Source organism: Girardinichthys multiradiatus, unplaced genomic scaffold (assembly GCF_021462225.1).
Source record: "Girardinichthys multiradiatus isolate DD_20200921_A unplaced genomic scaffold, DD_fGirMul_XY1 scaffold_46, whole genome shotgun sequence".
Lineage (NCBI taxonomy): Eukaryota > Metazoa > Chordata > Actinopteri > Cyprinodontiformes > Goodeidae > Girardinichthys > Girardinichthys multiradiatus.
Genome location: NW_025917699.1, coordinates 13,630 through 29,745, shown reverse-complemented (window position 1 = coordinate 29,745; position 16,116 = coordinate 13,630). Strand labels below are relative to the sequence as shown.

The 16,116-nt window shown below is 39.4% G+C and overlaps 1 protein-coding gene and 3 long non-coding RNA genes across 6 annotated transcripts; 2 read left to right on the top strand and 2 right to left on the bottom strand.

Annotated features, from left to right (window-relative positions):
• The first annotated feature begins 148 nt into the window (after positions 1–148).
• On the top strand, positions 149–1,416 carry LOC124865224. Of its 2 annotated transcripts, XR_007037511.1 has the most exons (5): positions 149–202; positions 283–496; positions 638–727; positions 1,066–1,152; positions 1,308–1,416. It is a non-coding gene; the product is annotated as an uncharacterized LOC124865224 (long non-coding RNA). The 2 variants fall into 2 exon arrangements; XR_007037512.1 differs by lacking the exon at positions 638–727.
• Positions 1,014–2,265, bottom strand: LOC124865225. Its single transcript, XR_007037513.1, has 3 exons — positions 2,021–2,265; positions 1,245–1,362; positions 1,014–1,163 (listed from the first exon to the last, which is right to left on the bottom strand). It is a non-coding gene; the product is annotated as an uncharacterized LOC124865225 (long non-coding RNA).
• A 4,115-nt stretch (positions 2,266–6,380) lies between these two features.
• LOC124865219 (zinc finger protein 883-like) lies at positions 6,381–15,908 on the top strand. Of its 2 annotated transcripts, none has more exons than XM_047360178.1 (3): positions 6,381–6,442; positions 10,901–12,328; positions 12,522–15,908. In XM_047360178.1, exons 2-3 carry the CDS (start codon positions 11,019–11,021, stop codon positions 12,808–12,810), a joined length of 1,599 nt encoding a protein of 532 aa, XP_047216134.1. In that variant the 5' UTR covers positions 6,381–6,442; positions 10,901–11,018; the 3' UTR covers positions 12,811–15,908. The 2 variants fall into 2 exon arrangements, with proteins under 2 accessions (XP_047216134.1, XP_047216132.1); XM_047360176.1 differs by lacking the exon at positions 6,381–6,442 and adding an exon at positions 6,449–6,656.
• On the bottom strand, positions 6,740–11,013 carry LOC124865220. The gene is made up of 3 exons (XR_007037507.1): positions 10,899–11,013; positions 10,007–10,009; positions 6,740–6,823 (listed from the first exon to the last, which is right to left on the bottom strand). It is a non-coding gene; the product is annotated as an uncharacterized LOC124865220 (long non-coding RNA).
• Positions 15,909–16,116: the final 208 nt, after the last annotated feature.

The window sequence follows — 16,116 nt, the reverse complement described above, 5'->3', positions numbered from 1 at the left end:
GTAATCAAGAATGGAGCAATTAGACTTTTAATTAACCTTACTTTGGTTGTTGTTACACACTGTATCCACTAGAGGGCACTAGTCTGATTCAGCAGCTAGCTGGTTTCCAGCTAGCTTCCATGAACAGATTTCAGAACATCTGACCAGTCACTACCCAAAACTTCAAGATCTAACAGGGGGATGGCTGCTTTATAAACATTAAGTATTAAAAACTGTAAAATTGTTATTTACAGAATTTATTTGTGCTCTTCTATTATATTGCTTGTTTATTTCTTTTTGTAGGAGGTTCTGGACGGAGAAAACTTTCACTTATACCTCCAGAGACTGAGGGTTACCATGGAAACCTTTTGAAAACTGTGACAGTAGGAGGAAAAAACATGATCTACATATTTCCACTTCAGGAGAAAACTGATATGTCTCCTCTTCCTCTGGATGCTCTAGAACTTCAAAGCATGCCTAAAGCATCATGGGAAGTTTGCAGTGTTACCTTGCAGTTGTAAGTCTTGGCTGTCCGTGTAAAATCATGTGTTGACCTCAGATCTTCAGGAGACAACTTTGACATCTCTAAGATTGTTTAATATCGTCATGCTCTTTATTTTATTTTTTTACTTTTTCTTACAAAAATATATTTTTAAAGTATTCTCATCATGAAAGCAGTGCTAATGAAGGTACTCCAGTGGCATCAACATCAAGTACAAATGATGCCAGTTTCCCTGGAACACATCTGGTAATGCAGGACTATGTGTTAACTTTGGAAACATTTCTTTTTGTATGACCTGTACCTCTTTTAATATAGTGGGCAGGAAACATACTGTATGTTCAAAAATAATAAGTACTTTTTTGTCCTTTTTAATTCATAACCTGTACTAAATATTACAGCAGTTTAGTGTCATACCAGTTGTTGTTTTAAACTTTAATTTAATATTAAGCTCGGTCACCAACAACTTACACAATACAGCATCTCACCTAAAAACACTTATTTGAATAAATCTGTCCATAAAGCTGCTGAACAGAACAACTTTCATTTTACAAACTAAGAAACAACTTCTCCATTTCATTTTTTAGTTTTTAATTTGAGGCAGCTTGTCCAGTATGTGAAGAGGAATATCTGCTGGATATTTTACAGATCCATGCCAGCTGTTGTGGAGACAGGTGAGGAGCTCCTAAAAATAGGAACCATTTTTATAAATATCTCAACGCCAACAGTGAAGTTTCTCCACTATTTCAAATATACAATAACAAACCTTCTAATCCAAATGAACAGAGTACTCCTCCTAATGCTGTCGTAACCCGTTTTTATTTTTCAGTCTTGAGGAGACCTCACCCAGACCAGAACAGGTTTCCAAATCACTTGGAGGTTCACTGAAAAAGTCACTGACACATGTTAATATATCATTTATAGCTGACACATTTCACACATAGGAGCTCATGTTAATTATTATTTATTATTTACTTTAAAATAAATATATGTAAATTTCTGTATTTAAATCACACACAATATAATTTATCCAGATGCATTTAAACTAAGTATATTCTATTTATGTGAAATATGGTGGACCAGTGAATGTGGAGAAGTAATAAAGTTAAGAAATAAAGCATTTAAAGCATTTAAAAGAAATCCAATGTTTCAGAACTTAATTGAATATTAAAAAAAAACAAGCAATGGTGAGGAAAATTGTTAAGAATGCAAAAAGAGAATATTGGAGGAACTTTTTATTACAGTCGAGAGAGAAACATAAATTTATAAAATATGAAAAATAATTAAAAGAATGAATGGTATTAAGAAAGAATATGAATATCCAATATTAGAAGTAGATAACACAACTAGAAGAAAAAGCTGAAATACTAGCTAAAACATTTGGTAAAATTCATAGTTCAAGTAACATTATTGATGAGGGAAGGAAAGGGAGGCAATACAAAGATTTACTACAGAACAATGAAGAAACAAATAACTTAATAAATGAACGGTTTACAAAAGCTGAACTCAACTCTGTACTCAGGAAAATAAAGAATACAGCACCTGGTAAAGATCAGATCTGATCCACAATGATACAACATCTCAGTGAAACATCTAAAGACGTCATATTAGAGCTTTATAATAAAGTCTGGGAGGAGGAGGAGCTGCCTCAGAGCTGGAAGGAGTCAATCATCGAACCAATAACTAAACCAGGAAAAGACAACACGAAACCAGAAAATTATAGACCCATTGCTTTAACATCACATATATGCAAAATAATGGAAAAAATGATTAATAATAGATTAACATATTATTTGAATAGCAACGGGTACATTACTAAGGTGCAAAGTGGTTTTTGAAAAGTGAGAAATATTAATGACCCAACGTTATGTTTAGAACATGAAATCAGAAGAGCGCAAGTTAATAAAGAAAGTGTAGTTTCTGTATTTTTTGACAAAGAGAAAGTTTATGACATGATGTTGGTTGAAGGATTCCTGATTAAATTAAATAAAATGAAAATTACTGCGAAAATGTTTTACTGGATTCAAAACTTTTTAACAAATAGAAATCTTCAAGTTAGAATAGATCAAGAAATGTCAACAAAATATGTCATAGACAATGGAACACCTCCAGGTAGTATTATAAGCCCATTATTGTTCACCATAATGATAAATGATGTACAGGTCCTTCTCAAAATATTAGCATATTGGGATAAAGTTCATTATTTTCCATAATGTCATGATGAAAATTTAACATTTATATATTTTAGATTCATTGCACACTAACTGAAATATTTCAGGTCTTTTATTGTCTTAATACGGATGATTTTGGCATACAGCTCATGAAAACCCAAAATTCCTATCTCACAAAATTAGCATATTTCATCCGACCAATAAAAGAAAAGTGTTTTTAATACAAAAAACGTCAACCTTCAAATAATCATGTACAGTTATGCACTCAATACTTGGTCGGGAATCTTTTTGCAGAAATGACTGCTTCAATGCGGCGTGGCATGGAGGCAATCAGCCTGTGGCACTGCTGAGTTCTTATGGAGGCCCAGGATGCTTCGATAGCGGCCTTTAGCTCATCCAGAGTGTTGGGTCTTGAGTCTCTCAACGTTCTCTTCACAATATCCCACAGATTCTCTATGGGGTTCAGGTCAGGAGAGTTGGCAGGCCAATTGAGCACAGTGATACCATGGTCAGTAAACCATTTACCAGTGGTTTTGGCACTGTGAGCAGGTGCCAGGTCGTGCTGAAAAATGAAATCTTCATCTCCATAAACTTTTTCAGCAGATGGAAGCATGAACTGCTCCAAAATCTCCTGATAGCTAGCTGCATTGACCCTGCCCTTGATAAAACACAGTGGACCAACACCAGCAGCTGACACGGCACCCCAGACCATCACTGACTGTGGGTACTTGACACTGGACTTCTGGCATTTTGGCATTTCCTTCTCCCCAGTCTTCCTCCAGACTCTGGCACCTTGATTTCCAAATGACATGCAGAATTTGCTTTCATCCGAAAAAAGTACTTTGGACCACTGAGCAACAGTCCAGTGCTGCTTCTCTGTAGCCCAGGTCTGGGGAATGCGGCACCTGTAGCCCATTTCCTGCACACGCCTGTGCACGGTGGCTCTGGATGTTTCTACTCCAGACTCAGTCCACTGCTTCCGCAGGTCCCCCAAGGTCTGGAATCGGCCCTTCTCCACAATCTTCCTCAGGGTCCGGTCACCTCTTCTCATTGTGCAGCGTTTTCTGCCACACTTTTTCCTTCCCACAGACGTCCCACTGAGGTGCCTTGATACAGCACTCTGGGAACAGCCTATTCGTTCAGAAATTTCTTTCTGTGTCTTACCCTCTTGCTTGAGGGTGTCAATAGTGGCCTTCTGGACAGCAGTCAGGTCGGCAGTCTTACCCATGATTGGGGTTTTGAATGATGAACCAGGCTGGGAGTTTTAAAGGCCTCAGGAATCTTTTGCAGGTGTTTAGAGTTAACTCGTTGATTCAGATGATTAGGTTCATAGCTCGTTTAGAGACCCTTTTAATGATATGCTAATTTTGTGAGATAGGAATTTAGGGTTTTCATGAGCTGTATGCCAAAATCATCTGTATTAAGACAATAAAAGACCTGAAATATTTCAGTTAGTGTGCAATGAATCTAAAATATATGAATGTTAAATTTTCATCATGACATTATGGAAAATAATGAACTTTATCACAATATGCTAATATTTTGAGAAGGACCTGTATTTGCAGACATTAGAAAAGAAATAGGTTGTTCACTTGTTGCCGATGGTGGAGCCATATGGAAAAGAGGGAGAAATATAAAGATAACTGGAAAGAAAATACAGTCTGAGATAAGATGGATAGAGGAGTGGGCGTCTCAATGGGGATTCAAGTTCTCAGTTGAGAAAATAAAAGTTATGGTATTTACACAGAAAACAATAAGAGAGGAAATAAAATTTAAATTATATGATCAAGAATTAAAACAAGTTAAAAGCTTAGTTTGTAGTAAAAGTTTCTAGGAATATGGTTTGATGAGAAAATCCTATGGAATATACATATTTGTTAGAAAATGACAAATGTAAGAAAGTATTAAATATTATGAGATGTTTGGCTGACAGTGACTGGGGAGCAGACAGGTAAGCTTTAAAACAAATGAACACAGGATTGATCAGATCAAATATAGATTATGGAAGTATTATATATGGTTCAGCAGCAAAGACACATCTGGAAAAATTGAACTGAATGCAACATCAAGCATTAAGAGCAGCATTTGAAGTAGAAATGGGAGAAATGCCGTTAGATCGAAGGAGAACACAATTGTCAATAAATTACTGGGTAAATTTACAAGGCAATAACCCGGATCAGGGCTGCACGGTGGCGCAGTTGGTAGCACTGTTGCCTTGCAGCAAGAAGGTCCTGGGTTCAATTCCTGACCAGGGGTCTTTCTGCATGGAGTTTGCATGTTCTCTCCGTGCATGCGTGGGTTCTCACCGGGTACTCCGGCTTCCTCCCACAGTCCAAAGACATGCCTGTTAGGTTAATTGGTCACTATAAATTGCCCTTAGGTGTATGAATGAGTGTGTGCATGTTTGTTTGTGTGTTGCCCTGCGATGGACTGGCGACCTGTCCAGGGTGTACCCCACCTCTCACCCATAGACTGCTGGAGATAGGCACCAGCTCCCCCACGACCCACTATGGAATAAGCGGTAGAAAATGACTGACTGACTAACCCGGATCATCCGACACAAGATGCCATGCTGAGAAAAAGAAAAAAAGATACAAGAAGTTTTGGATGGATTATTAAAAGGATAACAGAAGAATTGTATGTACAAAATATAGTAATAAGTCCGATACTGTCACCAGCTGTTGTACCACCCTGGATTTGACCAGAATCACAGGTAGATATGTCAATAATGGAAAAAAAAGAAAAGGACATGTATATTAGAGTTAAATATAGTACAGGAATATGTTAATAATTATTATCAATACCTTCAGATTTATACAGATGCATCAAAAACAAATGATAAAATAGGAATAGCATTCATAGTACTGGATAATCAATTAAAAATAGGAAAATGAATCACAAATGGTTTATCAGAATACACAGGAGAAATGTTAGCAATACCTTTAGCAGTACAGTGGGTGGAAGACATAAGACCTTTAAAAACAATAATTTGTTCAGATTCAAGCTCGGTATTGTTGAGTTTAAAACATAACCATTCAGACAGCAGGCCAGAGATTTTACTAGAAATACAGCATATTTTATTCAGACTACAAATGATGGGTTTATCAATAATAGTTTTATGGGTTCCAGCACATATTGGAGTTAAAGGAAATGAGATGGCTAAGAAGGCAACACAAAATCATGTCAATTTTACAGTACATTTCAATGATCAGAGGAAAAGAACATCATCAAACAAAAAGTTGAAGGAAGAATGGCAGAAAAGGTGGGATGGAGAAAGAAAAGGAAGATGGTTTTATAGGGTTAAAAAGGCAGTAGGAGAATTAAGAACTGGAAGAAGGAGCAGAAAGGAGGAAATAATAATAAGATTAAGATTAGGACATACAGGACTTAATTATACACTGTTTAAAATACTAAAACACAATACAGGAAAATGTGACAACTGTCGGATAAATGAAACAATTCAATATATGTTTATGGAGTGCCAGAAATATGAGCTGGAAAGAAGAGTAATGAGAGAGAATATAAATAATAATAAATAATAAATATAAAATAATTTAAGAAAAGTTTAGCATAATAGATACATTGCAAAAGAAAATAGGGAGAAAACATATACAAATTATTTCACGATTTCTAAAAAGAACAAAATTACTTAATAGAATTTTATTTTATAAGATATTAATCCATGATGAACCAAACTCCATACCAGTGGTGGCGGTAATGCACACCTACAGAGTTTTGCCAACCGCCATTAAACTCCAGAAGAAGAAGAAGAAGGATCGGAACTCGTCCAAAGGTAATCTCCATGCTAACGTTAGCCTGAGTACAGTTGTTCTTTATCTGCTGAACTATTTCTTCTGCTGCTTCATCTCTCTTCTGTTGGAGGGAAATGAAGTTCAGAGACGCTGTGAATTTGTGGAGAAATGAACCTCTATATCATCAGCTAAACCTCCAGCTGCATGATAATCACTAGCTAGTTAGCTGCAGCTAAGTTAGCATGCTAGCAGAAGGTAAGATTCTGTGATTTGCTGTTTATGAAAAATAATTAAAATCCTTTTTATGAGAAACTGATGATCAATGATGTTGATCCTGCAGGTAGAAAGCTGCTTCAGAAAGAGTTTCTCAGCAGCTGGAAGCAGAAAGTGTCTTGAGCTGGGTGCTCAGTTAGCATGCTAGGCTAACAAGGACCTAGAAATAAAAAACTAGGCTTTTAACGACTGTAGAAGAAGAGTCCTGAGAGCAAAAACTACAAAGTTCTCGAGGTTTTCATTCCTAGTGTTTTATAAATAGAGCTTCCTGTAAGAACATTCAGAAATATTCAGATAATATTAGGAGTTTATGAAGTCAAACGTTTTTATTATTTTATGATCTTCCATCTGGATGGACTGTGGTCATTAATGTAGACGTAGGAGAGGTGGTGAGGTCCATGTTGAGGTAGGAAAACTTTACTGGCCGTCAGTTAACTCTTACATTACTCCTCACCTCTCCCCGACTCTTTTATTTGGCACCTAAAGGACAATCCTCAGTCAGAGATCAGTTGTACGTTTCCACAAGTTTATTAAAAACAATCTGAATTCAGAGAGGAGACACACATTTACACTGGTACCTGGAAACGTCTGTGTGTTGTCCGTTTTGGAGGGGCCAAAATACCTTTATATACCCTTCGCTGCTATGCAGTACACATACACAATCATTCTATCTGTGGATATCTCCCCATCAACCATATAACCTCATATCCAAATAAGGAGTACTTCTAGTCCTTCTCCTATAACAAACTTATCGTGTCTGGCTCCAGCCCTGTCTCCTTCACTAATTTATGACTTTGGACTCTCTACTTCACTCCCTAAGCTTGAACCCCACTGCTCTATGTACACATGTCAGTTACATACATAGATGGTTTATATTCTACATCCACTAAACAGTCCTGCAGGGGTTTCCACTGTGATCATCTTGTTGGTCAGAGATCAGAAACTGCTGGTTCCTGGTTCTCTTAGACCTGAGAGAACATCCCATCTGACCTGAAGAATTTAGCCACCGTCTGATGCAGCAGAAGACAGTAGAGGTGGGCACATCAATCCAAAATATCGATAACATCGAGGCCAAGTTGGGATCAGTACTAACATGGTGAGATCGATACGTTAGTGTCAGATTCTCTTCTATGCGTCCACCAGATTTCTCAAATTTCTTCACAGAGTTCAGCGACCACAGCTTCTCTTTCCTTGCTGCCCACCGCCCGTCCAACTCCCTTTTCTGCTGGCAGAGAGCAATAAGAGGAGCCCGTGATGGCGGAGAGAAAGAGAAGCACTTTGTGGATGTTATTCACTGCAGCTGATAAGGACACTGCCACATGATGTGTGCAGAAAAGTCATTTGCTACTGTGGGAACATCACCCATTTACAGAAACATATAAAAACACTTGAGATCTCCGAGCTGTTAAAATTGTTGAGGAAGGAGGAAGAGGAGGGAGATCCCTAAACACTGACAAAGGTTTCTGGCAAAAGCTTTCAGTCAAAAATCAGGAATATCCAGATAATCTCCAGCATAAAGAAATGTTTTCTACAGTGAAATTAGTGATCAGAGATACAAGTTTAGCACAATATTATCAACTATTATATATTCTGCCCATTGAAAACAATCTTAATAGTTTATTGGAACTCCAAAATATACACTTCCCTAAAGATATACAGGTCCTTCTCAAAAAATTTGCATATTGTGATAAAGTTCATTATTTTCCATAATGTCATGATGAAAATTTAACATTCATATATTTTAGATTCATTGCACACTAACTGAAATATTTCAGGTCTTTTATTGTCTTAATACGGATGATTTTGGCATACAGCTCATGAAAACCCAAAATTCCTATCTCACAAAATTAGCATATTTCATCCGACCAATAAAAGAAAAGTGTTTTTAATACAAAAAACGTCAACCTTCAAATAATCATGTACAGTTATGCACTCAATACTTGGTCGGGAATCCTTTGGCAGAAATGACTGCTTCAATGCGGCGTGGCATGGAGGCAATCAGCCTGTGGCACTGCTGAGGTCTTATGGAGGCCCAGGATGCTTCGATAGCGGCCTTTAGCTCATCCAGAGTGTTGGGTCTTGAGTCTCTCAACGTTCTCTTCACAATATCCCACAGATTCTCTATGGGGTTCAGGTCAGGAGAGTTGGCAGGCCAATTGAGCACAGTGATACCATGGTCAGTAAACCATTTACCAGTGGTTTTGGCACTGTGAGCAGGTGCCAGGTCGTGCTGAAAAATGAAATCTTCATCTCCATAAACTTTTTCAGCAGATGGAAGCATGAACTGCTCCAAAATCTCCTGATAGCTAGCTGCATTGACCCTGCCCTTGATAAAACACAGTGGACCAACACCAGCAGCTGACACGGCACCCCAGACCATCACTGACTGTGGGTACTTGACACTGGACTTCTGGCATTTTGGCATTTCCTTCTCCCCAGTCTTCCTCCAGACTCTGGCACCTTGATTTCTGAATGACATGCAGAATTTGCTTTCATCTCAAAAAAGTACTTTGGACCACTGAGCAACAGTCCAGTGCTGCTTCTCTGTAGCCCAGGTCTGGGGAATGCGGCACCTGTAGCCCATTTCCTGCACACGCCTGTGCACGGTGGCTCTGGATGTTTCTACTCCAGACTCAGTCCACTGCTTCCGCAGGTCCCCCAAGGTCTGGAATCGGCCCTTCTCCACAATCTTCCTCAGGGTCCGGTCACCTCTTCTCGTGGTGCAGCGTTTTCTGCCACACTTTTTCCTTCCCACAGACTTCCCACTGAGGTGCCTTGATACAGCACTCTGGGAACAGCCTATTCGTTCAGAAATTTCTTTCTGTGTCTTACCCTCTTGCTTGAGGGTGTCAATAGTGGCCTTCTGGACAGCAGTCAGGTCGGCAGTCTTACCCATGATTGGGGTTTTGAGTGATGAACCAGGCTGGGAGTTTTAAAGGCCTCAGGAATCTTTTGCAGGTGTTTAGAGTTAACTCGTTGATTCAGATGATTAGGTTCATAGCTCGTTTAGAGACCCTTTTAATGATATGCTAATTTTGTGAGATAGGAATTTTGGGTTTTCATGAGCTGTATGCCAAAATCATCCGTATTAAGACAATAAAAGACCTGAAATATTTCAGTTAGTGTGCAATGAATCTAAAATATATGAATGTTAAATTTTCATCATAACATTATGGAAAATAATGAACTTTATCACAAAATGCTAATATTTTGAGAAGGACCTGTACACCTTAACCCTGAAATGTAAATATGGCTGAATATAAAAACCCTTTGTGTTAACTGTTGAAGGAAAAATAGTATTTCAATTTAGGCTACATGCAGATCACAGTTACAGACTTAATTATCATAATAATTTTTTTATTTCACATGGATAAGGAAATTATTTTAGTATTTTAGCACTGTAAAATTCTTTAATATTGATGTAGTTAGTTAATAAATACCTTTTTATTTGCTAAAGTCTTTGTCCTTTGTTTTATCGTAATTAGAATCAACTTACTAAAGACAAAATCATAAAATTATTCAAAGATCATGATTTCAAGTAAAGTATTGGTATTTGTATCGCCGATACTAGCCTTGTATTTACTTGGTACTGGATTGATGCCAAAATTCCCAGTATCGCACACCTCTAGAAAGCAGAACTTTAACATAAACCACGGAGATGATTGGAGATGCTGCAGAGCTCCGCCCATCATCAGTGATCTGAGCAGTGATTGGTTGTTGCATCACTTACTGTTGATTTACAGGCAGAGACATTCCTGTTTTATATGTACACACACACACACACACACACACACACACACACACAGGGTCTCTGCTCACTCAGCAGTTTGCAGAAAAACTGCTAAAAACTAGTGATGTTGACAGATTATTATTGTTGACGTTATGGATTATGATTCATCTTGGAGTCGATCATATTTGTCTTGTTTCTGCTCTGAAAGTGACATTTAACACGTTTGCTGCTTCATCATCATGTTTCTCTGCTTACTCAGACTGATGTCAGCAAACTGGGTTTTCTTCATCATGCATAGATGCATCAGACTGAATAAAAACTGATTGAAATCATACAGCTGCCTTCCTTTCTGACTAAAGCAGGGAAATGAATTTTAACAACATTCATAGAACCTCCTGAAGGTTGAATATTGTTCATTCAGAACCTGCAGTTCTGAAAGGAAACGAGTCATTGACTGGACCTGTTCATGTGTTTCTTTGTCTCTCTGTCTCTACAGGAACATCAAAGCAAAGATGAAGTGAAGACTCAGAACCTTCAGGAGAACCACAAAGACCCATCAACAGCAAACATCTCTGACCAATGTGGAACATTTCTTTCCTCTGTAGATCCTCATAATGGAGGAGAGTGTTCCCTGTGAAGTGAAACCATACAGCTGTGAGAAAGGTTCCATCTGTTCCACAGCTTTAGAAACACATCAACTGATCCACAGTGGGGTTAAACCTTTCACCTGTGAAACGTGTTCAAAGTCTTTTAAACTCAAAAGGGACCTAAAGACTCATGAACGGATCCACAGTGGGAATGATTCATACAGCTGCCATGACTGTGGAAAATGTTTCCGCACGGAGAGTCGAGTCAAAGCCCACAGTGTCATCCACACTGGAGAAAAACCTTTCAAATGTGATCGGTGTGAAAAGATGTTCAGCCACAAATCCAGCTTTTATCTCCATAAGCAGACCCACTCAGGAGAAACAGAAAAACAGTACAACTGTGATCAGTGTGGAAAGAGTTTCAAACGTTCATCATACCTGCAAGCCCACAAACGCAGACACTCTGAAAGACAAAGATACTCCTGTGACACGTGTGGGAAAACCTTTACAAACCGTCCTCACTTAGCAGAACACCAAAATGTTCACATTGGATTTAAACCCTACAGCTGTGACCAGTGTGGAAGATGTTTTACATACAACACTGCCTTAACGACACACCGCCGCCTCCACAGTGCTGAGAAACCGTACGTCTGTGCTGAGTGTGGAAAGAGTTTTGTTCAAAAGCCTGATTTCAAATCCCATCAGCTTGTTCATGCTGGAGTTAAACCCTACAGCTGTGAAGAATGTGGAAAGTGTTTCACAACAAGACGACAAATAAAAGAACATCAGACCTTTCATGTTCAGGAGAGACGTTTCAGCTGCGATCAGTGTGAGAAGGCTTTCTACAGAAAATCAAATCTCAGAAGCCATCAGAGGATTCATACTGGAGTTAAACCATTTTGGTGTGGGGAGTGTGGAAAATCATTCATTCGGGAAGGAAACTTAAAAGTACACAACCTCATCCACAATGCTAAAGGAAGGTTCTCTTGTGACACATGTGGGAGAACTTTCACTCAGAGGAACCAGCTAAAAACACATCAGAGTATCCACACGGGAGGGACACCATACTGCTGTGATCTCTGTGGGAAACTCTTCATGCACAAGACATCATTTGTGGCTCATCAACATGTCCATGCTGGAGATGAACCATACAGCTGTGATCAGTGTGGGAAAGCCTTCAGCCAAGCTTACAACTTCAAAGTCCACCAGAGGAGCCACTCTGAGGAGAGACCATACAGCTGTGATCAGTGTGGGAAGACCTTTAAGCTTTCAGGTCATCTAAAACGACACCAGCAGACCCACAGCAGGAAGCCAGCAGTCTGGAGGCCCACTGTGAGGTTGGTAAAGATCTGCCTGGTTCTAAATGACAGGACCCTTTTCTGAGGATTGTTTTATTAATACGCATCAATCTGAAAATGTTCAGGGTAGAAGTTCTCCTTAGCTCAGAGTTGTAGTCATAGCTTGATGCCATGATTGTAAACTGTTGCAGAAACCCTGAGTTCCACTGTCCTTGTATGTTTGTTCCTTTAGAAGCAGAGCAGCACAGATGGAGCCACTTCTCAGCCCAGCCAGCACCGTAATGATGAAGAACCAAACTGTTCTGGGGGAAAAGTCAGCAAAGAAAAACCTTCAAAGTTCCAGATCTAAGCTCAGTGAAGACAACCTGAAGCTCAGCAAAGATGGAGGGAAAGGTTTCACCTCCCCAGCTTCCAGAAAAGTCCCTGAAGTCTTCCTGAAATTTCAGAGCCTCCAGATCAAACTTCACAGAGTTCATGTTCCTAGTGTTTATCCTACTGTTCCAGTGAACCCTGACCTTTGACCTTTCATCTAAAGTTACAACAGGGAGCAGTTCCATCATTCAGTAATGGAAGGAGACGGCTCTTTAAGAAGCCGTCAGCTGTTGCTGACATGGCTTTTCATAATCAGATATGTTGGTCTGCCTGTTGATGCCTGTTTAACTAGTTCCAGAGCTAACAGTGGCAAGCAGCAGAACCGGGTCAGCTTGTTCAGGAAGAGGGACAAACTGAACAAGCTTCAGATACATCAAAGTTCCTCAAAGGAGACCTTACAATGGTTGTTGAGACAGAAGATCTTCATTGAGAATATCTCTGAGTTTGTTGTTAATGCAGCTCAGAGCTCTTAATTTGAAGGGCCTCTGGCTCAACCCCATTTCCTGCTGCTGTCTCTGTCCCTATGTTCATGTTGGTCTCTGTCCCTGGGCCCTGAACTCTAGTCCCAAACAAGTAAAATAGTCCACTGAGGAACCAGGACATCATCATGTGTCCCAGAGTCCTCCTACAGAACCAGAACTTAAAAATAACCCATAAATGTTCTGTAGACAGTTATCAAGCCATCAACAGATGCCAGCACACATAATTTTCTTCTGTTTATTAAAAAACAAAAACATCCAAACATGATCCATCAGAATCCATCAAAGCAGACATTTTAGAGCCATTTATATTTGTCTTATAGAGACAATAAAATATTTGAGCAGAGAAATGAATCATTTTCTGTGTTTAAGAAGAACTGAAAATGAAACCAGAGAACATCAGACTAAACCTGATGGTTCTGTTACACTAAAATAGGTTTATTTACTAATATTTCATCTACTGTTTATGGATTTTATAGATAAGTGACAAAGAAACCAAACATGGTCTATCAGAACATCTGAAACTAGATATTAGAAAGGTTTTAGTCTCCATAGCAACATTTCAACAGAGGAAATACATTAGTGAGTGTTTCTCAGAACCAGATGGGATGTCCTCCCTCCAACATGTAAAACATCATGTTGGTCTAAAAGCCCCCCCACCCCATCACAGTAAATATTGGAACAGCCCACTTCCTGCTAATCCAGGGTAGAAAATGGGATTGAGCCTTAATCTTTGCTTCAGTGTCTCAGCTGATGTCTCAGTTGGTCTGTTGTTCTTGGTTCTTTGTGTTTCTGTGCTGCTTTCAGCTTCATGTTGGGAACGTCTGGACCCTGTTGGTGGTTCTGAGTTCTGTATGTTTGAAAACATTGTTGATGATGGATCTGCTGTCACTGGCAGAAAATGAAGAGAACTGTTGATGTTGTTCCCTGTTCAGCCACAAGGTGGAGCCTTTAACTAACTGAGAATCTGAGTAGAGTTTAAATGTTGCTGCTGAAGAAATGTTCATCAGTTTTATTCCTGGTTTGAAGTTAAAAAATGTCTCCATGTTTGTCCTCCTCCAGGACGTCCTGAGTCCAACCAACACTTGGTTTGTTTTCTGTCTTTGTTACGTTTGAACTTGTCAGGAATTTTCTTTTCTTCCTGGTTTTATGGAAAATATGAAAAGCTGCTTTTATCAACCTGTTGGTGCTTAAAGTGACTTTTCTGACTGGGTCGGAACCTTGTTCCACCTAAATGATTCTGTTGGTTCTTCTGAAATGTTAAAATAAATAGAGTTGGACCTTCTGCTGGTGGAGACAATGATCAGAATGAACTTTGTTAAAGAACAACAGTTCAAAACTGGAATCAGCTCCACTTATTGGACTTTTCACATCAGGGTCAAACTAAACAGAACCAAATGATTCTTTTTCATTAACTCTCCTTAGTTGAGTCCATTGATGGATCAGTAGAATGTGTCCAGAAGAGAAAAGCTGTCTAGCTTAATGACAGAACCAACAGAACAAGGTTCTAACTCTATAAAGTGGGCCGAGCTTCATCCATCTGCTTCACAAGACTTTACATCTTCCATCTGATCATCTGCTGCTGTCCCACCCTGGGAAGACCAGATGGTTCCATCTTTTGACCCGACTCGGAGGAGACAATGACAGCACTACACAGAAACTGTTACCATGGAAACAAGAACATCTAGAAAGTGTTTCTTTCAGCCTGAATGAAGACTTTCCATCAAGCAAAGAGCAATAATGAGTGAAGCTTCAATCTAGAACGTCTAGATCCACCAAAATGTGACAGTTTAGTTGGATAAAACAAGGATTCTGTTCATGTTCTTCCTGTTCTGGAGGTTCTGGTCTTGGCTTCCCTAATTCGTCTGTCTTCATCCATCAGTGATGTCTTCATTCCAGCTGGGATCAGTCATTGTCTGAATCAGATGAGCCCAAAGACAAACACTGAGGTTCTGTCTGCAGGTCTTGATGCAGAACACAGCTTCTCAGTTTAAACGTTTCGAACGAGTGGATCTTCCAGGATCTTCACTTCCTGCATGAAACCCAACTCCTCCTCAGAGCTTCACTCGCTGTCCCTGAAGCTTCACTTTTCCTCTTCTAATCCAAACACCAACTTCCAGACGTCCCAGGAGATTCCTGCACTCAGCGGATTTAAGGATTTCAGAAGCAGGTTTCAGATCTGTTTTCATTTCCATCTCTGTGGAAATGTCCTGAACCAGCCCTCATTTCCTCACATTTAGTTCTGGAGAATCTAAAATAGCTTCAGGAAATTTATTAAAACATGTGCAAACAGAAGTTGAACCCAGAATCAGAAACAGAGTTGGTACATTCCCAACTGCCTTAAAGGTCCATATCTGCTTTGAGCTCCTTTATTCTTCATCCCAGCCAAAGTTTCTCAGACAAACCTTATGGGAACATCTGATATTCATCTTGAGGAGAACTTCTCCAGGCTTCTTGAAGGAATGTTGAAGCTGTTCTTTGAAGGTTTGCTTCCAGCTGTAAACCTGTAAACCCAGTTATTTCTCCTCGTTCTGCTTCTCAACAGAATCAGCTCTGAAGAACCAGGAGGAGTTTCTGAAGAACAATTGAGTGGAGAACAGTGAGTCTGATTTGGAGCTGAAGAACATTGTCTTCTGAAGCATCTCCAGTGATAATCAGCTTTGGTGTCCATGTCTCCATCATGGCTGAGCCTTTTCCACTTTATCAATGACCGTCTCCAAATATGAGAGTGAAACTGGAAGCTTAAAGATGAAGCTAATAAGACTTGTTGAACATCTGAGAAGTTCTTGTTGCTGAGTGCTGAAAGCTTCAGGATGACCTGTAACAGAGGTGGAGAAAAATCCACCAATCAGAGCAGTTGTTACTGTTGGACTCTGAGTAAAAACCTTCATCTGGTCTGATTTGACATGCTGTTGCTTTTCTTCATGTTTTGGCCCAGAGATCATGGAGCAATGAAGGCTGAAGACTGAGAGATGT